The sequence below is a fragment of the Ovis canadensis genome, chromosome 20 (genome assembly GCF_042477335.2).
Source record: "Ovis canadensis isolate MfBH-ARS-UI-01 breed Bighorn chromosome 20, ARS-UI_OviCan_v2, whole genome shotgun sequence".
Lineage (NCBI taxonomy): Eukaryota > Metazoa > Chordata > Mammalia > Artiodactyla > Bovidae > Ovis > Ovis canadensis.
The window spans coordinates 30,141,989-30,164,106 of NC_091264.1; the positions used below are offsets into that span (position 1 = coordinate 30,141,989).

The following is a 22,118-nucleotide window of genomic DNA, read 5'->3' on the forward strand; positions in this document are numbered from 1 at the left end:
GGTAACTCGACGGGCCAGCCCGCCGCCGCCATGGCAACCGCCAAGCGGCTGGCGGCGCCGCCTCTGTGGCCAGTAGAGGCCAGGTTGGCGGCGCTGCTTCCCGACCTACTGGTCTTCAGGAAGCCCAGGGGATCCGAACCCGAGCTCGCCACGGCCCAGGGCGTCCTCCTTGGCGTCCACGTGACGGGTGAGGGCGAAGGGAGACGCGTCGCTCTCCCGACCTGCTGGAGGAGTGGCCGTTGGGCTTCAGCTCGTCTGGGCCGCGGCGGTTACGGGCGTGGCCCCGGGGTGAGCTAAGGCGGAGTGTGTCTGCACTTTTCGCCGCCTCCGCCGAAAACTAGAGGGCCATTTGCAGAGCAGGAGGACGCCTTTTCGGACGACCTGGCGTAGCCCTGGAATTCACTTCAGCGACGATGTAATTGAGACACAGAAAGGGGAAAGGATTTTTCAGGGTCATATGGCAGGCTTTGAACCCAAGTTTTTCCCAACCTTGAGCATTTTCCATTAAACATTCTGCTTCATCCAGTGATGCTATTTGGGTCAGTTAATTCCTATTTTGAGTCTGTAAGTAAGTGCCCGCCATTGTTCTAGGAGTTGAGACCTAGCAGAGGGGCTTCGCAGATGGCGTTAGTGGTACTGCTTGCCAATGCAGGAGATAGAAGAGACCTTGATTTGATCCCTGGGTGGGAAAGATACGTATGAGGAGGGCATGGCAACCCACTCCAGTATTGTTGCCTGGAGAAGCCCATGGACAGAGGAGCCTGGCGGGCTGTAGCCCATAGGGTCACAAAGAGCTGGACAGGACTGAAGTGACTTCATATGCATAAACAACTGCTATGAGAGTCATTTATTTAACAGATATTTATGGAGCTAAGTGTGTCACGGATATGAAAATGAGTGATTCAGGTGTCTGTCCTCAAAAAGCTCTCCGTGAGTTTTCCATAAGGCTTTAATCCATTCTCCTTGTCAGTGGTTTCTGTGTCCCTCACTTGGGGCAGTGGGGAATCCCACAGTTTCCCTGGGCCAGGGAGCCTTAAGAAGGTGTAATGGGAAAGCAGTAGCTGCATTTGGATGAGTCTTCACCATGGGCAGCTCCTGAAATCATGGGGGAGGGTGGCCCTCCGGACTCCCAGAGGGAGCAGCAACCAGTCTGGCCCTGAGCACTTGCTAAGTAACATCATGTTAAAAGATAATGAAATGACTCATCTTGAAGAGGAGAAGGAAATGGCAACCCACTCCAGTACTCTTGCCTGGAAAATCCCATGGACCAAGTAGCCTGGTAGGCTACAGTCCATGGGGTCGCGAAGAGTTGGACACAACTGAGCGACTTCACTTCGCTTCACTTCATCTTGAAGAGATCTTCGGTTTTACTGGCCTGATGTGTGGAGGGAATAGAGCCTAAAAGTTTAGGATTTGCAGCTAACATAGTGATTTTTGCTTTGGTGGTCAGGGTTTACAGCATTAATGGACAGGTTCAGCCTGAGCTGCAAGTTGGAACATGACATGGACAGACTGGCCCACATCTTCAGTTATTACATTAGTGACATCGTGGAGCGTGAGTGACTATTGTGGGGGAGGAAAGAGGTGTGGTGCTGGGCCCCTGAGGGTTTGTAACAGAAGGGAACCTGGGGTACTTTAAAATGCACACTAAAAGTGACATCCTTTTAGTGTCATTCATCCTTAATATCTTTTGGTTAATATCTTGGTATCTTTTTGCCACTGATGAGCTAGACCTTTGCCTGTATCTGCCATTATACCCAGTTTCACATCATGTTGACTCATCCTGTTCAGAAAGAGGAGGAGAGTGCTGCTTTTTACTTTATATATTTGTATTTTATTTCAAAATAAAGTATTCCTCAGGTTGTCTCTTCAAACTGTAATATGTATCTCATGTGTATATCAGATAAAACATATAGAACACCTTCCCATTCTGTTATTGCATTTTGATCTGTTGAAGTAGGAATGAGTGTTTACTTTCTGCCATGTATTAAGTTTGTGGATATTTGCCTAATCTGGAGGGGGAAGGGACTTTTCATTTGTACAATAAACATGTTCTGAGTACCATCTCTGTGACATACATTATAATAAGTGCAGGGCATACAAAAATCTACTCTTCAAAGAGCTTTGGGTCGTTAGGTCTACCTAACATAAATTACTCTGGCCCTATACCCTTTAGTACTAATATAACATTGCCTTCCTTTACTGACAGTATCCTGTTGAGTTATATCATTATTCCGAGATTCACCAGAATAATTACTTCGTGGCATTTCCTTTAGCCATGTGAAGTGACTATTTGACTGCCCCTGTACCCCTGAGGAACAAGTATAAAAAGTCTTTAGAGAATTCCCTGGTAATCCAGTGGTTAGGACTCCATGTTTCCAATACTGGAGTCCAGGTTCAATCCCTGGTCCAGGAACTAAGATACTGCAAGCCGTGGGGTGTGGCCAAAATTTTGTTTTAATTTAAAAATAAAGTCTTTCAATTGATTTCTTCAAGTTTAGATGAAAGGAGGAGATGGAAATCATATATCATGTTTGTATTATAAGCAAGAACTGCTGGGTATTGGAACAGATGGGAAAATAAAATAGATGCAGTACCTGCCTACCCCTGTGGAGACTATTATTGGGGACTAGTGGAGGATAGGTGTTAAGAATGGAAGCTGGAAGAGGCATCTGGAGCAGCTGCAGCAAGATAATGGAGGTTTTATCTAGGTTAGTGTTTCTCAACCTTGGTAGCACATTGGATAACCACTTAGGAAGCTTTTAAAAATCCTGTCTAGACTTCACCCCAGATTAGTTAAATTAGAACATCTTGGATGAGGCCCAAGAATGAGGATTTTTAAAGTTTCACAGGCAATTTCAGTATGCAGTAAAAGTTGAAACCGTTGGTCTAGATATATGGCAATGAAGGGAGCTACATGGAGGTGATTTGAAATACAAATATTTCGCAGTTCAGCAGAAAGGATTTTCTAATGTATCAGATTTCAGTGGGAAGCAGTGAGGAAAGGGATTCTCAAGTTTTCTGACTTTTGTAGCTGAGTTTATGGTGAAATCACTGAATCGTGATGGGAAAGATGGCTTTGAGAAGGAAAATTAAGGGTTCTATTTTAATAAAGTAAAAATAAAATTTTTTTAAAAATAAAAATAAAAAAATAGATTGAGTTTAAAGATGTTAATAAGTCAGTCATTCAAGGGGAGAAATGAAGTTAGTAGCTGTGATTGAGATGGAGTTCAGAGAATATATCTGTTAGAGTTGAAAAGTGAGTTGATGGCATGAAGATATTAAAGTTAAATGATTGAGTCCGTGTGGGGCGAGTGTAAATAAAGAGCCTAAAACTAAGTCTTAAGGAATTCCAGGGGAGGATTTTGATTACTGAAAAAGAACCTACAAAAGAGACTGTAAATCAGCCAGTCAGGTAGGATTTTGTGGTATTTCTGAAGACATAAGTGGAAGTAATGTCTCTAGAAGAGGGCCGTTCTAGCTGGCTTGAGAATGAAAGGGTATCAAGCGCAGTGATGTCAGAAAAATAGTGAATTTAGCAAGATGAATCCTGTCGATGATAATTTTAGTGAATTGGTGGAAATGGCCAAATTGGAATAAACCGAGAAGAGAATGGTAAAGAAAATAAGCATGATTAGGATAGGAGGAGAAACTTGTGTATCACCAGCCTCTTGAGAATCCTTTTGCTGGGAATATAACAAAAATGAGCTAATAACTAGAGAAGAAAACAGTCAAGAATACATGGGTTAATTTTGTTGTGCTTTGGTTTGGTTTTGTTTTGTTTTTTTAATATATATTAATGGAAATGATGGAGTAGAGAGACGATAAGAAAGGGAGTGAAGCTTTTAAGAGGGTGAAAGGGACTAGGATCCAGAGAACAAATAGAATGGCTTTGAAGATAACTTCAAAGGGTTTTTGAGGAGGACATTCCCGTTTTTAGAGAATACGGATATAGGAACCACAGATTTGCGGGAGAATTTAGGGGAAAGAAAGGAGTCTGAGCTTTAGAGAGAATAACCAGAAAAAAATAGGAAAAACTCAGTAGGCCATTCTTTTCATCATACATGACTCTACCCGTGATCTGGCGTATCTCTGATTTTTGACTTGTTTTCCTCTCTCTCCCTTATTTGATTTCAGATGTGCTCTGTTTTGGAGGAGATATCCTAAATATCACAGGTATTTTTCAGTTTTTGGTTTGTTTTTTTTTTAAATATTTACAGCACTATAAGTTAGGAAGACTATATTTAGATGGAATTTGGCATATAGCATTGTTTGGTTATTTAACATGTACTGGGCCCTGGGAAAGCAAAGATGAGGAAGGCACAGTCTCTGCCTCAGAGGATCTCTCAATTTAATGGAAAAGCCGTGTCGGTAGTCAGCTCCCATGTACTTTACATTTTGTTCAGACTGAATGACAGGAAAATAAGTACCTATAAAGCACTCATGAGAAAACTAACGAAAACCTTGGTCACTAATAGCAGAAGCTAACTATACGATAGGGAGAGAAGTCTAGCTTGTCTCTCCTTTCTGGAGAACTCTTAGGATCATTAACAGCTGTCTGCCACAGAGTTGGCCTATCCTTTCATTTAAATTTAATAAAACCATTTAAAAACTTAAAATTCAACTTGAATGTAATCCTACATTTTGTGAACTTGTTAGCTAGTCCCTCTCCTCTTTCTGTTAATATACTGATGGAAAAAAGAGAAAGGGCTACCAAAAATAGCCTTAGTTTTAGGAACATTTCAGCTTCTACCTAGTAATGTTTTTATATACTGAATAGTTTTGAGGATCTAAAGCAGTATTTTAACCTAGCATGATAAATAGGGCCAAGAAACCTTGTCTGACACCTTCCATGACATCTGCATTACTGTGGGTTTGCCCTGGAGAGTGAATTCAGATATTTGATCTCTGTCAGCTTATTTTTTATCTCTGCAGGGAATGTGCTCCTAGCACTCTGGACAGTGGAACAAAATCAACTGAGTGACATCATTACTCTGGTGGCAAAATGCAGTCTGGAGATACAGGAGAAATTTGGGATCTACCATACCAGAGAAGGCCAGGACCTGCAGCTAAAGATAGGTAATAGCTACTAAAAGAGTGATCAGTTAATAATAATAAACCACTATAAAGATTCAAAAGATAAATGACAACCCAGAGAAAAACAACATTTGCAACTTATGTAGACAGCAGGTGAATTTTTCTAATATAGAAAGAACACCTAGAAATCAAGAAAAGACTAACATTCTAAGAGAAAAATGAGCAAAGAAGAAGTAGCACATAAAGAAAGCATCCCTTGTAACTTGTAGAAAACTGGTCAACTTCATAATAAGAAAAATACCAATTGAAAGTACCAATTTAGATCATTTCTTATCTATAGATATGGAAAAATTCAGATGCTGAGCACACTGTTGATGAGGCTGTGAGGAATAAACCTCACACAGTGCTGATGAGAGGCAACAGTGGTACAACTTCTATGGAGGGTGATTCAGTAATTTCTATCAAGATTGCAAATGCATTTTTTTTCTTCAACCCAGCAAGCCTAATATTTATCCTTCAACCATACCATTTATCCTATCAGTACATCTGAATACTTATAAAATATCATATGTGTAAAATTTGGTTGCAATATAAATTGTGATAAAAGTTTGAAAACAATACATCTATGGAAGACTAGTTAAATAAATAATAACATGCCTACCTACTGAGATTCTCTGCAACTTTAAAAAAAGATGTTTTGCTCTAGCAATAGCTCCAAAATATAGGTGAGAAAAAGCAAGATGCAGAGCACTGTGTTTAGTATGCTACCTTATGAGTAAGGAGGAAAAGTTAAGAATTTTTGTTTATATTTATATAAAGAAACACCAGAAAGATATATAAGAAACTAATAGAAGTTACCTATTGGAGGAAAATAGTGTAGATAGATATATAAGTTTGAATCAAGACTTTTTAATGTATAGTCTTTATATAGTTTGATTTTTGAACTATGTTACTGTATTACATTATCAAAAATATAATACAATGCCATAGAAATTTAAAAACTGAACACAGGCCACAGTTACAACAATGGCAAAGTCAAGGCTGAAGGGGACGCTATATACAAAAAAACCGCTTCACAGGAGTCCACAACCTCCAGGGGTTTCTGAAGTAAGGGCAAAAGTTGGCTTCAGCTATTCATTGGTATTTTGAGCAGAAGTGAAGAATAATATTCTGAGTTGTATGGCATCTCTCCTACCATCCTTTTTTTGTTTTTCTGGTTTTTGTTTTATTGGTAGATAATTCATAGTTGATAACTGTACATAGACATTTTGAAACCATCACGACAATCAAAATAATGAACATATTCAACACTCACTAAAGTGTTCTGTGCCCCTTTATAAACTTTCCCTCCCTTCCCTCCCCACCCCCAAACAATCACAGATCTCCTTTCTATCTTAGAGTTTATTTTTAATTTTTTAATAATGTTATATAAGTGGTATCATACAGTATGTACTTTTTGGCTACTTTAATTCAGCATAATTTGACATTCATCATTCATTGTTATCCATTTTGGGCTATTACAAATAAAGCTGCCATGAACATCTGTGTACAAGTCTTTGTGTGGACATTTGCATTTACTTCTCTTGGTTAAATACCTAGGAGTGAAAGCGCTGGGTCATAATGGTAGATGCATGTTTACCTTTTTCAGAAATTGTTAATTATTTTTTTACCAAAGTGGTTGTACCATTTTACATTTCCACCAGCAATGTATAAAAGTTCCAATTTCTCCATGTCCTAATCAACCTTTTTTATTGTCTGTTTGAGGTTGAAGAACTTCCTTTAACATTTCTCATAGTATGGGTCTGCTGTAGATATGTTTCTGTGTCTGCAAAAAAAAAAAATTTCACCTTTGTTTTTGAAGGGCATTTCCCCTGGGTATAGAATTCTAGATCGACAGAGTTTTCCCCTCTTACGTGAAAGCTGTTCTGCTGTCTTCTAGCTTGCAGCGTTTCCAACAAAAAGTCTACTTTCAGGTTTATCTTTGTTTCTTTGTATATATAGTTAGCCGGCTGAGTTTGTCTAGTCATCACTTGTCTTCTTTTCTCTGGATAGGTCTCTCTGCAGGTAGGATTTCCCAGGTTATAGTTGGAGATGAGCAGCGCCAGTACCTCTTGGTGATTGGGCGGGATGTAGATGGTGTCCAGTTAGCTCAACGGCTGGCTCAAGCAAATGAGATTGTCCTGTCCTGGAACTGCTGGAAGCTCTGTGAGCAATACATGTTTGAAGTGGAAATCATGCGGGAGGATGAAGCTGTGAAGGTAGGAGGCTGGTCGCATCCACTGAAAGTCCTGAAAAGGACTTCCTGCTGCACAGGGCAACACTCTGGCGGTGCTCAACACCAGGCCAAACCAGTAACCACTGGAACTTTATTTTGGAGGGAGGTGAGGGATACTCTCCCAGGAAAATCAGGCAGAATAGTAAGGCGGAAAAGATGAGCAATAAACAAGGGAAATGCCTTCCTCAGCCCTCTATTAAAGAACCAAAGGTAATCCAGTTGGTGGGTGGATACCGAATTGAGCAGTTCCCTTTCCATAGTTAAGAGATATGCGGATCATTGACCCATTTGATTTTGATGAGCATTTTTACAAGTGCCTCGATTATCTGCCACATTACCGGACAAGTGCTGGTAAGTTACTTTGTCCTTTATTATACTCCCCGTGCCCGTTTCAAAGATTAATTTTTTGCATGGCTGGAGACATTTTGTTTGCTTTCCTTCTCTCAGACATTCTAAGAACCGCCCTGGAGTTGGATCCAGATTCTGCACTTGAGCAAACCCTGCGGAAGCACATAATGAAAAACCTTTTGAAGAAGGTTGTTTCCTAGTTCTTGAGCCATTGTGTGTAGGCTTTGTGTGTGTTTGTATAAATAAGTGTACATATACATATGTGACAACCATTCATACTGATCCAGTTCATCTCCTCCCCATTGTAATACCAGCAGATTTTCCCATCTGCACCAATTACTGACATGACTTATAAGTTTAGATTTCTCAGTCCTAGAAAGTAGAAACCATATTTGGTTTTTGTTTGTCCCTCTGGAAACTAATACTCTGTAAATAGGGTATAGAGTGTATGCTTGGTAAATACGTGTTGACTGATTCTGTATATGTAGTAAGTGATATAAAGACTAATAGAGTTAGATATATCAAACTATGTCTTAGAGAAGAAAATAGAAAAGCTTGACAAATTTCATCAGTAAGTCAGATTTAAAGTCAAATGATTTTAACTCCAAGTGCACTAGTTGGTACATGTTCTATGCCTCTTGAACCTGAATTTTAATTTTTTTGTCTAATGTCCGAAAGTTGTTTTCTCATGTTTACCATGGAATATAGAACTTAAATGCCTAGACATGGTACTGAAAGTTGAAGATACAGCAAGGTGACTCACCATATCTTTGTAGATTGATGAAGGCCAACCTACGGAGTATATATCCGAATTCCGTACTGTGACTATGGTTTTGGTCAGCCTCGAGTTCCACAAGACAGCGTGGATATTGCATTTGTGTCATCTTATCCAGGAGGCTGCGTTATACATCTCCACAGTGATAGAGAAAGGGGGTGGCCAGCTGAGCAGAATCTTTATGTTTGAGACAGTAAGTACAAGGGAACTTGCCATATCAACATTAAAGGTGAATAAGGAATAATAGTCTTATGACCAGTTTCTCTCTCACTGATAAGACACTCTCTCTCAAAGATAGAGACTAGAAATTGAATTTTTGAAAGTTCTTAACATATGTCTCTGGTGTTTTACATTTCAGTTCTTTATATAGTTAAATGAAGTTTTTCTTTCTTTAAAAATTTCCCTGTTGATGTAGCCTAGGATGTCGATTTCATGAATCTTATAGAGTCCTTCATGTCTAATAGAAATCCGAGCCAGGAAGGGGTCTGGCTTCACTCAGGGAAGCTGGTTCAGTTGAGGCAAGCTATATTTCTTCCCCAGGTCAATTTCCCTCTTCTTTCTTTGTCACCTGTCTCAGGGCTGCATGTTCCTCTGTGTTTTCGGCCTTCCTGGGGATAAGAAGCCAGACGAGTGTGCACATGCCCTGGAGAGCTCCTTCAGCATCTTCAGCTTCTGCTGGGAGAATCTTGCTGAGACCAAGTGAGGAGGAAGGTGGGGCAGAGAGGAGCTTCTCAGACCCAGTGGGGCTCTTCAGGCAGGGTAGGAGGTGGTAGCAAGTATCAGGAGTTGAGAGCATCCAGAGTCTGCCTGAAGGGGAGGGAGCGTGCTAAGAGAAGTCAGAAGACAAGATATGTTAAGAAATCACTAGATACAGAACTGTGTGCTAGATTCCCAGGGGAAATGGGTGTAAGCCTTCATCCAGTGGGGTGGGAGAGAGGAAGGTGCAGAGTATGCATAGCAAGATGCTAGAACACTGCAAAGGAATAACCAGTGTGTAAATTAATATACAACTGATAAATCTGTATGTGAAGAGATGGCTGCCTGTTTTTGGGGAGGGGAGGGGGAAGGAAGAGAAGTTGTGGAGCAATTACCTCGATAGGAAGGGACCACAGCTGGTTAACGCTCTTCTTCTTGGCTTTCACTCTTGGTCTTTCCCAGTCCTGTTGATTTTTCTGGAATTCACACTGAATTGATCTGCCTCCATATCCACACCACTCTCCCACCTACAAAAGCCCAGTCCTAATGAAGTTGTGCAACTATGACATGATTGGTTGGAATTTTTCAAATGACCGTTTTGGTTTTATTTTTTTTTTTTCCACTAGAAAGGTATAAGAAAAGTGTGTACATGAATAGATTTGAAAAACAGTCATTCCTAATGTCAGTGTTGAGTCAAAGATTTGTTTGCTTGCCATACTTATTCAAGATGAATAAAAATTATATCACATAGTTTCATAATACTTTAACATTTTTAAAATACTTCAGTATATGCTAGCAGTGTGAACATTTGTATCATTTTACACATGAGGAAACAGGCCCCAGAAGAGGAGTTACTAGCATGTAGCAGAACTGGTAATGACACCCAGATCTTCTGAACTCAAACCTGTGTTATTTTCATTACCTCATAGCTGCCTCTTACAAAATACAAATATTCCCTTTTCATACTGAAGAGGAACTTAGAGACTGTCTCATCCAGCTTCTTACTGGGTTGGCCAAAAGGTTCGTTCAGGCTTATCAATAAAATGTAACAGAAAAACCCAAACAAACCTTTTGGCCAACCTGGTATTTTATAGATAAGATGGTACAGTTGCTTTTCTTGGTGAAAAGTGAAAGTGTTAGTCACTCAGTTGTGTCCAATTCTTTGGGACCCCGTGGACTGTAGCCCACCAGGCTCCTCTGTCCATGGATTTCTCAAAGCAAGAACACTGGAGTAGGTAGCCACTCCCTTCTCCAGGGTATCTTCCTGACCCAGGGATCAAACCTGGGTCTCCTGCATTGCAGGCAGATTCTTAACCATCTGAGCCACCAGGTATGTGATTGCAGTTCTTTCAGGCTTGTTGAGATTCGCAGATACTGCAGCCTACTTCCCAGTCGTACCTCCAGTATGAGTACACTAAGCCATTCCTTCCAGTGCGGTCTATTCTGTTTCCAAATTTTGCACTGGCTTCTGGTCTTCAACGGTCCTGCTGTTAGCCCTTACTGTTGAATAAGATAGTCATTTCTTTGGTCATTAGAGATTGATTATCTTACAATGCCTTTAAGCATGCCTTCTATGACTCTTAGACCATAACTTGATCCTTTCAGTCTTTTTTAGTTTAGAATATTGTAGATGTTGAGATGAGCTCTCAAGATCTTGTCTGGTTCTTGGTTCGATCCTTGATTTGATCCTTAGTTTGACCTGGGTTCGATCCCCGGGTTAGGAAGATCCACTGAAGAAGGGAAAGGCTACCCACTCCAGTATTCTGGCCTGGAGAATTCCATGGACTGTATAGTCCATGGGATCGCAAAGAGTTGGACGCGACTGAGTGGCTTTCACTTTCATTTTCATTGTAGATGTTAAGAGCTAGACAAGATCTTAGAGTTCATCTCATTTGGCCTCCTGAACTTGAGTAAACTAAGACCCATAGGTCATGTTAGAAAGCCAAGTAATCTGACAGTGATAGATTCTAAAATCTACTTTCCAGGTCAGTGTTCTTTTTTTTTCTTGAAGATAATTACTGATTCAGTAATTTGCTAAAATATGTTTGGTAGAACACTAGTCCCTTTAAAAATACTAACAGAAAATGCCTTCATGGTCCTGTATGTTTGAGAATTGATGCAACTGTGTTTCCTTCTTGAAGGTTCACAATGTACATTAACATCAAAGTTTCTGAGTGGTCTCACAGTGAAGAAATTTGCTGTATTTTGTTTTATTCAACATTTCCCAAATTTGCTTGATCACCAAACACCAAGACATATAAAAACCCAGAAGGATGAATGTTCTAAGGAGCATATTTTGGGAAATGCTTCCATCAGCAGCCTGACATTCTGAGTATTCCTTTCCTCTCACATTCTAGCATTATTTGATCCATTAATCCTGTATAGTTCTATTGATCTACTTTTCAGTGTGGGATTTTATGTGAAGTAGCATGCTGTAGTGGAAATAACATTGGTCTGGGAGTCAGGAGGCCTGGATTCTCATTGTGGTTCTAATATTAACTCATACAACCCTGGGAAAGTTAATTCATGGGTTCAGCTTTTTTTTTTCCCTTCTGTCAAATGGATTTTAAATATTTGCCCTACATACCTCACATGTTTGTTGTTAATTATCCCTCAAAGGATCAGATGAGGTAATGAATTTGAAAGTACTTCAAAGAGCACACATAAAGTATCTGATAGATACAAGGTATTTTTAGTGTTTTTACTACTAATAGCTCTTCAACTGCCATTCCTGGAGAAGGAGAAACATTTTGTTCCTTTTGACTGTTTCCCTAATATTCAGTACTTTGTACCCAGCATGTGGTGCTGTCTGACAGCAGCCTCTGGCCCTGTGCATTCTGAGCCCTAAAACTAGATTTCTGGATCTAGGGGAGTAGCAGTCTGTTGCCTGAAGTAGAGGTTTCTGAGTACATAGTTACCAACTGTTATTTTTCTCATCCCCAGGCTTGTTTCCATCAGTATCACCAACGGACCAGTATTCTGTGGCATGGTTGGGGCAGTCTCAAGACACGAATATACAGGTAGGATAGGATATTGGACTGTTAGGTCTGTGATTTAGAAGGCAAAGATGGAGGAAGTGATCAAAAAGTCTCCATCCTTTTCTTTACTGTCTCTGTGATACAGTTATTGGCCCCAAAGTAAGCCTCGTGGCAAGAATGATAACTGCTTATCCGGGTTTGGTGTCCTGTGATGAGGTAACATATCTGAGATCTATGCTACCTGCTTACAACTTCAGGAAGCTCCCAGAGAAAATGATGAAAAATATCTCTAACCCAGGGAAGATGTATGAATACGTTGGCCATAGAAGATGTATGTGAGTGTCATTCTGTGATAGTTCACTCCCCTCTGTTTTATAGAGTCGGGGCGTAGAAATAATCAGTGCTTCACTGTATGAAATTAGAGAGAACGATGCTTCTAATACTGGCCTGATGGAATAAGAGATGTAAGAGGAGGGTTTCATGTCTGTGATCTTTAGCTTTTATGTTTAGCTCTTAGCTCGTTCCTCAGGGAACTTCTGTGCAACATGAAGAGGAGAGTAGTAGTGGGTCACTAGTCTAGATGTTCTTTTTTCTCTGTGTACTTTCACTGGTTACTTCCCTAAGCCTGGAAAAATTAATAGTTTTTCTCCCCTTCTCCCCTTCCAAATTTTTTTTTAGTTTTTAAAAAACGTTTATACAGAACTCTGGACCTCTTTGATTGTTTGAAAATATTTGTTTATAAGGACAACTTGTCCTCTATTTAAAAGTATATTATCTATCTCAATCTATTTTTAATTAACACATTTCCCTTTGTCCTTTTCCCCAGAATGTTTGGAAAGAGACATTTGGCCACAGAGAGAAATAAAAATCACTCTTTGCTAGGTAAGTTTCCCTTTTTACCTTAAGTCATAATTTTGTAGATGATTAAATGTTATTTAAAAAGCAAAAAGAGACTAAATGCATCTAAGCTTGTAATAGAAAATAGAGAGCAACCTTCTTAGTGAATTTATGTTAATTTTGAGGAGGACTTACCATTTCTTTTCCACACTGGATGTTTACATTTCAAGTTCCAACGTTTAGTAAGAATCTTTGTAAGGATTCACATCTTTAGGGAGAAATCTTTAGAGGGAAATTCCTCATCCTGAGATGGTGACGATAGCACCGAGACTGTTCCACCCATACTGTGTTTACCCTGTCTGTATATTTCTCTTATCTATATCCACTAGACCATTATTTTCGCATAGCAGTGACAGATTCTGAACACTCAATAGTTATAATGGAAATTTTTTTTTTACAAAAAGCTGAGAAGATATAGTAGCTCCCGTGTCCATATGGTGCCTCGTTGTCCTCAATATTATTCCTTAGGCTCTGGAAAAAGCCTGCAAGCCCAACACACATTTATGTATAGTCCAGAGTTGATTTTCTGGAAAAAAATATCTGAAGGTTTATCAAGTAATGGAATTCTGCCAAGGATTCTGGGGGAGAAGCCATTCTGAGAATTACCTTTACAAATTAATTCAAATAAATAAGTATCTGCTAAGAAGTACAGGTATGTTATGTGCTCCTTGTCTCTTTAACAGACCGGGAGAAAGAACTGGAAGCTTTCCGAATGGCACAGCAGGAATGTTTGCACCAGAAGAAGGGTCAGGCAGTTCTGTATGAAGGTGGAAAAGGCTGTGGAAAAAGTCAGCTCTTGGCTGAAATAAACTTCCTGGCCCAGAAGGAAGGGCACAGGTAAAGACTCTTGATTTCTGACTTGGCGTGTATTTCTCTTGGGGCTCCTTTCCCTCACTGGTGAGATGCTTGTATCATTAGATCCGGCATCCTTGGGCTGCTGGAGTGAGGCCTCTCTGTGCATCAGGGGACTCCCAGTGACCATAGTAACGTTCACCAGGGTGTTGCCGTTGAAGCTGAAGAAAGCGGATTCCAAGCAGTGCTTCTACGCCATCCAGACTCTCATGGCCATCTTCTTTGAGATTGATACATGTCCAGCCCATTACCGGCAAGAGCGCCTCCGCAAACAGCTCAGTGGGATAGTGGAGGAGCCACTCCACTGCCTCTTTAATGACCTCTTCTTTGTGAAGGTAACGAAGGCGATAGCTGTGTGAACTGGATTACTGATATTACTGACATTTTTGGTGGATAATTGGACCCAGGATTGTCTTCTAATCTAAAACCCTTTAGCCATATGTACATATATGTACATATATCCTAAGGACACAGAGTTAGCAATGGCAGGATTGAGATCTGAAAAGTCTTTGACACCAGAACACAGACTTTTTCCTTTTTGAGGAGAATGGATTCTAGGACCAACTCTGAAACTTGCTAGTTGTATGTCTTGGCGCAAATCACTTAGCCTTTCTGAGCCTCAATTTTTTTCACCTGCAAAATGACAGTTGTAGTACTTTATGTGGTTTTTGTATGAATTTTAGAGGAGGTAGGGTGCATTGTAAATGTGAAAGTGCTAAAAAGGTGATACTGACCAGTGAAGGATACCCAGCAGTTATATCCATGTGTTCTCGAGTTGGTTGCAGCATCTTGTTCTTTAACCGTCCCTTTCCATTCCCGCATCATGGAGTATGTCACTTGAACCAGCATCTGAATCTCAAGCTTCCAGTGATCTAGGATTTATGTAGTACCCAATAGCAAGTAGGCTAAGAATTCCCTGGTCCACAATTCGATTTATTCATCCTTCATCACTTCTCCTAATCTACCCAGCATGCAGGGCATTGAATCTAATGAAAAACAGAGAAAACAAAAATCTTTCCAGTCCCTCAGCATACGGCTGTCTCAAGACAGGCCTTCCCTGAAGTCGCCAAGGAGCAGTCTCACTTTGGCTCTCAGGCCCATGGGAGCTCATGCGCTCCAGCCTGGCACAATGGGGATGTCGATTGCAATACTTTCTCACAAGTCTGCTGCTACATTCATTTTGGTATATTTAGAATAACTGGGGTACTAGAATTGTCCAGAGTGACATTGCTAAGCCTGACTTGTCACTTTATTCCTCAGTCATGATCCTTTAAGGGTTTGCCAAAGTTCAGCATGAAAAGGAGATGTCTCTCTCTAACTACCAGTGAACTTTCAGTATCACCCTCTAAACTATATATTGATGTTTGATTGGTATTTGTAACCCTATGCCCACTCCTGTAGAAACCCATTCTTACTCAAAATCATTTTCTCTTTGCTTTTGATGAACCTGTATATTTTTACTAGATTGTCATTTTGAATGATAATATATGGTTAATTTTCCCGGTCAGTTTCCCTTATCCTTCAAAGTTTCGCGCATGGATGACCTGGCCAGACAACAGAAGATTAAAGCATGTTTTTTTGAAGTGCTTGAGAAGGTGGGTATTTTTGCTACATACCATTAATTCTTAATAGGTGGAAATGATTCTTGCTCCGCATAATCTATCCACATATTGCCTGGACTTAGACATTTCCTGGCCTACATATTTATTGATATCTTCATTGTTATATTTATTTTAACCTTGAATCCATTCTGTAGCACAGCATACAAGAAAAGGTGTTTGCTCTTTCCTGATCCTATTTCTTAATGAAATTTTAATAACTCAAAACAATGATTTCTAGACGCAGGTGGATAGCTATTTTACCTCCTATTTATCAAAAATACAGATACTCAGTCCCCAGTCTAGGATTCCAGAGTCAAGGACCTGTATAAGAAGAAACTGATGTAGCCATTCTGGAAAGCTATGTTGAAGTAACCAGTCAAACTTTTAATAAAATTCATCGTCTATACCCAGCAGTTCTACTTCTGGATATAAATCCCAGGTAGCTGGTTCATTGCAGTGTTTTGTTTGTGAAGGTTAGGGAGGTGTTGGCATGAATTTATAGATGCACACTTGGGGTATATATAGTGCCGATATTAGAAGTAAGGCAGAAAGTGAAAACACAGCAACACAGAGTGATCTAAAAATAATCCTGAATATTTTATCTTTTCTTATGGCAGAGGTTTTTATCTTTTGTTATCTTTTCTTATGGCTGAGTGTGTATATATACATACACATATTTATACACCACATATTCTTTATCCATTTATCCATCGGCCAGCACGTCAGTTGTTTCTGCATCTTGGCTATAGTAAGTAATGCTGCAGTGAACATAGGGATGCATGTATCTTTCCAAATTAGTGTTTTTATATTCTTCAGATGAATATCCAGAAGTGGAATGGCTGAATAAAAAAGATAAAATCTTGCCATTTCTGACAACATGGATGGAACTTGAGGGCACCATACTAAGTGAAATAAATCAGATAGAGAAAGACAAATACCATATAACTTCATTCATGTTGAATATTAATAAATGAGCAAAAGCAAACACATAGATACAGAGAACTGAGTATCGGTTGCCAGAGGGTGAAGGGGGTCAACTATATGGTGATGGATGGAAACTATACCTTTGGTGGTAAGCATGGTGTAGTGTGTCCAGAAGTTAAAATATAATATTGTACACATAAAACATATAATGCTATAAACCAATTTTTGAAGTCCTGAGTAAAGAGAGAAATAATGAGACCTGTAATACAGTACTATTTACATAAAAACACTTTGCTTGACAAAACAGCAATGTGCATTTTATAGGAATGCAATACAAGCAGAAGGTGGTAGGATAAGTATACTAGCATGATTACCTGTGGCAGTGGGGAATGGAATGTGGGCGGAGAATGTGGATAAAAGAAAATAATTTTTTTAAAGTCTACATGAGTGGAACATGATAATTGGTGGTTTTAGCTAGTACTCCCAGGTAATTCTGATGTGCAGCCTGGCTTGGAAGTTACTCTATAAAAAATACTGTGCATTACCACACAATTTGAAGCTTTTGCCAAAATGAAATATTTGAAAGCTTCAAGTTTGATTTGGAGAACATTTTGATGTTTGTTTCATATTTCAATTAGAGTATTTTCATGTTCAAAGAAACTCAGTACATTTCTTTAGGAATTAGATATACAGGCTTTATTTTATATTTATAAAGTAAAATATTACCTGGGCTTAGTTTACATTTTACTCTGAAAATACCAGCATGTACTGACATTTAAGGTGTTGATGGGAAATTCGGAATTCATGGTAGATTTGAAAATCAGATGACTCCATTTCTAATCAGAGGTTTTCAATGTTTCTCAACTGTTATTTCCAGGCAGTAAGGGAAACACCACTGATTTTCCTCATTGACGAGGCCCAGTATATGGATGCAGCTTCCTGGGAATTTTCAGGAACATTGCTCTCCGGCGTGCCCATCATCATGGTGATGACGTTGACCCCTACCTCCACCCTGTGTGGCCAGGCCCAGTACTTCCTGCAGAGCCCTCCAGCTGTCCTGGTGCCCATTTCAAAGTTGGCAGCGACCTCACTGTTGAGAATGGCATGTTGGGAACTGGGGGTGGTGAGCATCCCCCAAGAGCTGCAGATGTGAGTGGCTAGGACTAGCTGGGCACTTGATTAAGGGAGGAGCCAGTGCCATAATATAGGAGAAGGCTCAGGTCTCACACCAGAGTTGGGGGAGAGAAGGGCATTAGAAACCATGATGAAGCCCAAAAGTGGATTTTAGACAGTCTCCTAGTAACCCAGTAAAAGGGCTACCTCCCTGAACCATTCACCCAGGTTTTCATAGGACAGTTAGGACTTGGATGGCTTGCCTCATTTTTCCATTATGTGTGGCCAGGCCAATTTCTTCCAGACCCTTCAGCAAGGGGGTATTAGTTCCTTTTCAGCAAAATAGTTAAGCAAGCAAACTATTTCAAGCAAAATGGTTAAGAGAGAAAAGTTACTGCCAAAATACATTACGAAACCAGTCAGAAACGTCTTTTTATATTTCTGGGCTGCCGCTTCCCTCTGTTAGTGTGTATCATCAGGGACTGACTTTAACAAAAGAAGTAGTCCTCATTATGAAATACCATTCTGCTTGGCTCTCTTCAAGTGGGCCTCTTTAGTCAGCAATCCCCTGCTTACCTCTCTACAGCTACCTTCTCCGCAGGTGCTTTGGAAACCCCCTTTACTGTGAGGTCTTATGCCAGGATCTTCTCTCTAAAAACATACTGTGCTTTCATGACCTCCAAAAGGAGGAAGTGGAGAACAGCAAGTGGGAGACTCTCTCAGGTAAGCTGAGCTTCCCATGATTCTACCCTGGTCCCGCTGCTGGAGTTCGTGCCTGAGCATGGCATCACCTGGCCCTTATTAGGCATATGCCTATTCCCTGCTGACCTTATAAGCTGGATTAGGCCTTCCTGGCTAAGTGAACTATACAAATAATATGCAGCTGTGTTTACCATCTGGTGGCTAAGGCCGTAAAGAATCTGCCTGCGATACAGGAGACCTGGGTTCCATCCCTGAGCCAGGAAGATCCCCTGGAGAAGGGAAAGGCTACCCATGCAGTGTTCTTGCCCGGAGTATTCCATGGACAGAGAAAAGCCTGGCGGGCTACAGTCCTTGGGCTCACAAAGAGTCAGATACAACTGAGCAACTAACGCTTCTTTCACTTTTCATGTTGAAAACACTAAATACCTGCCTCAGATAAAGTAATTGAGTCAACCTACTTCAATTCTTTTTTTGAGCAGCCCAAGAAGTGGGGATTTAAAAATAGGATTTATAAACATCAAAGAGGATTGATAAATATGAGAGTCTAGTCGAGAATTGCACATTAGTGATGAGAAGGATGACTTGAGGGTTTGAATGGAGAATGAGAGAAGGGAAAAAGAAAGAGGTAGAAGTATGTGTAAATCCAGAAAGACGTCCTCAAGCTGCAGTGCAGTAACAGAGAGGGCTGTTGGGAGGTAAACAGGAAGAGTAAGAATGTTAGATACTGTGTGTTACAGAAAATGTTGTTAGTTTCTAAGAGAAAAATGAGAGAACAGGCAGGATGGGTGGGGTAAACCACTTTAAGGGTGTGTGTCCCATTCACCTTAATTCAGTTGCTTGAGTGCATTCTTGTTATCTTGTGTCTTTAAAACTACAGCCACTGAGCATTTTCCTCAATCATAGTCTTCTTTCCCTGCAGCCAGTGCCATGAAATCCACAATGTACAGTATTTCTCCTGCCAGCTCTGAAGACCAGGAACTTTATGTCTGCACAGTCAAGGATGATGTGAACTTGGATACAGTGCTTCTTCCACCGTTATTAAAAGGCAGGTCCCTTGAAGACCTCATGTGAATCAATTAGGGATGTCCTTGCACTTAGTAATTTGGTGGGTGATTGAGTATAGATCCCTCATTATCACACTAGCTTCATTTCTTCAAAAAGGGAACCTGCCTTTCAGAAACAAATTCTGGCACTGCCTGAAGAGTTGTTAAAGACTTTGTAATGCTACTTGAGTTATGTTTTACATAACTGAGCCCACTGTTCTCTTTGAGGCTGACTTGGAAAAGTTTTCTAGTTATTTAATAAAAATTATGACCTGAGTTTCCCTTTGTGCATATTCCTGTGCTGGAGGAGACAGTAATCAAGGGAGAAAATGTTGCTGAGGTTTAAGAAAATCCGTGGTGCTAGTGAAGAGACAGTGTTAGGGACCTAGCAGGAGTTTAAGAAAAAGAGGGTGAAGTATAAGCTTATAATGATTGATGAGATGAAGAATAAAGCCCTCAGAATGGCTAGGCATAATTAGACAGGGAGTGCTCTTTTTATACATGAAGGTTGTAATGTTCTATTCAGATGTATAGTGGCCGGGGTACTTTATTAACCCCTTTTCAGGAATATTATGATTAAGCATACCTTCAAGTCAGCTGTGGTCTTACTGAGAATATAGACATGTAATGTGAAACAGCAACAGAGAACGCCTTGGTAATTAAGAGCCAGGGCTCTGGCATCAGAAAAACCTGGGTACCATTGGTTCCCCCACTTCCTGGATGTGAAATGTTAGATAAACTTATCTAAGCCTTAGTCTTCTCATCAGTCAAGTGAGGATAATAATAGTCCCAACCTCATGGGGTTAGTTGAAGATTAAATGAAATAAATCATGGTATATAATAAACAGTCAGTGAATATTAGCTGTCATAAGCTGTTCACTCTGGTGGTTTTTAGGTCTATCTGGAGAGTTCATATTCCTCCAACTGTGATGGGCCACACTTAGCTTTGGCTTCACTAACTGAGAAGCGTACAGGTCAGGAAACAGCACTCCAAGAGAACGTAGCCAGTGGTTTCCTTCAGTGGGGATCCTCACAACAGTTCCTACTGCTATCCTCTGGAACCTCAGGGAATAACTTAGATGTGATGGAATGAGACTATGATGGATGGGTGCTTAGATGCCCTATTTCCCAATGAGAAACTGCTGTCTCTTAGAATAGACCTGTAGGCATAGCTTCTAGGCACTGTGACCTATTACAGGAATCACTACACCCGAGGTAGCCACAAAGCTGTGGCTCACCACCAGGTAGCTGTAGCTTATTCACAGTTTTCCTAGTCCAAATTAATTTCCAGTCAAGGATCACTCTTTGCATAAGCAGTGTTACCTGGTAACTCAGCTGACATTCTAATTTTATGGGGTTCCTAGGCAATGGCTAGAAAGTTAACACAAGGTCAGTATTCCACAGGGAAGGCAAAAGGATTTGTTAACTCATAAGCTAAAATGAATAGTTCAGTCAGCAAGTCTAAATGAAAAGCCAAAGCTGCATTGTAAAAAGCCATATAAGTTATGAAAATATTTAACAAGGGGGCTGACATTATATTTGTACTTTAGGTGTACAGTTCTACCACTAGTTAATGTGTTATTGGGATAAGAGAAGAAGACTGCTGATGTTCAAAATGGTAGTATAGTGATCCAGGTGAAAATGACTACTTAGACTAGAATTGTTTGGAAGGAAATATACTCAAGAACTTTTAGAAAGAGAATGAGTGGGTGGCCAGTTGGTTGTGAGAGAGAGGGAAAAGTTTAGAATTATTCCAAGATTTGGGGTTTGGTAATATAATTGGTTTAATAACAACTGCTTTAATATATGGATCAGAATTTGGAGAGATTTACTAAAATGCTTGCAGTTTTTAGCTCTTTACACTAATTGGCTTCTGGGACCAGGAAGCCCAGCCTCCATGTTTAGTTGACCGCAAGAAACAGCTTCAGTGTCGTGGTGAAAACCCGATTGCTGGATAAATAATGAATGAGGAATGGGGAGAAAAGAAGACATGGAGATAAGGTTCTTTCAAGCGATTTGGCTGAGTGGAGAACAGGTGAAAGAAAAAGCAAGCCTTTTTTTTTTTTTTTCCTAATGAGCAGATTATTAACATGGTGTATTCTCTGTTGGTAGAAAACTTATTCATTGCTAATTTCTTTTTCTTCAGAAATAGCAGTGAACCAACTAGATCAACTGAGCCCAGAGGAACAGTCGCTGGTTAAATGTGCTGCAGTCATTGGTCACTCCTTCCACGTAGATCTGCTGCAGCACCTCCTGCCTGGCTGGAGTAAGAATAAGCTACTTGAGGTGCTGAAGGATCTTGTGGGTATGCACGTGCTCCGCTGGTGCAATAAGGGCCAAGAGCTTCCTGCGGAGCCGACATTAGTGCCTTCCTCTGTCGAGAATGAGCGTACCAAAGAGAAGACAAAGTCAGGTGAGCTGGTGCCTTGTTCTCAGGCCCAAATAGAGAGCTTTGGGTGAGGGTGTGTTTGTTCAGAAAGAACATCAATATTATGTGTCATGGGCCCCTGTCTCTTAAAGCTTATATCTAAAGAATTGGGGAAATTATTGTTTTAATCTTGGAAGAGCCATGTTTATAGTGAATGAATAGCTTTTATTTTTCAAAATTGTCTTAATTTCAAGAATTCTAGCTCCATGTTAAACCCTGCGCATTAAGTATTTGTATCTTGATTTTTGGTTTAGAAAATATTGCCCTAGTCTTTTATTGGCTTCTTGGGATAAATAAGAAGAAAAGTGGGTAAATTATTTCTGATTTTAGAAATTCACAAGGGAGTTAAGTGTGATATTGAAACAAACATGAGCAAAGCAAGATATGCATTAAATAGCTGCACTCTCATATTCTCCACATGAAAGAATAAAATTGTGACATAGGCTACC

The 22,118-nt window shown here is 40.2% G+C and overlaps 1 protein-coding gene across 5 annotated transcripts in view; it reads left to right on the plus strand.

Annotated features, from left to right (window-relative positions):
• The window catches only part of LOC138425348 (adenylate cyclase type 10-like), a 38,638-nt gene continuing 16,520 nt past the window's right edge, over positions 1-22,118 (plus strand). The window contains exons 1-19 of one of the 5 annotated variants that reach the window (XM_069563132.1): positions 1-187; positions 1,451-1,555; positions 4,138-4,176; positions 4,936-5,079; positions 7,090-7,295; positions 7,573-7,663; positions 7,760-7,848; positions 8,437-8,628; positions 9,013-9,134; positions 12,075-12,151; positions 12,255-12,444; positions 12,936-12,991; positions 13,690-13,843; positions 14,004-14,193; positions 15,367-15,453; positions 17,261-17,532; positions 18,083-18,219; positions 19,118-19,243; positions 21,388-21,654. In XM_069563132.1, the coding sequence (XP_069419233.1) occupies positions 31-187; positions 1,451-1,555; positions 4,138-4,176; positions 4,936-5,079; positions 7,090-7,295; positions 7,573-7,663; positions 7,760-7,848; positions 8,437-8,628; positions 9,013-9,134; positions 12,075-12,151; positions 12,255-12,444; positions 12,936-12,991; positions 13,690-13,843; positions 14,004-14,193; positions 15,367-15,453; positions 17,261-17,532; positions 18,083-18,219; positions 19,118-19,243; positions 21,388-21,654 (2,701 nt within the window). In that variant the 5' untranslated portion in view covers positions 1-30. Of the gene's footprint in view, positions 416-1,450; positions 1,556-4,137; positions 4,177-4,935; positions 5,080-7,089; positions 7,296-7,572; positions 7,849-8,436; positions 8,629-9,012; positions 9,135-12,074; positions 12,152-12,254; positions 12,445-12,935; positions 12,992-13,689; positions 13,844-14,003; positions 14,194-15,366; positions 15,454-17,260; positions 17,533-18,082; positions 18,220-19,117; positions 19,244-21,387; positions 21,655-22,118 lie in introns of all 5 variants that reach the window. The other 4 variants (XM_069563135.1, XM_069563131.1, XM_069563134.1 and 1 more) reach the window with 4 other exon arrangements.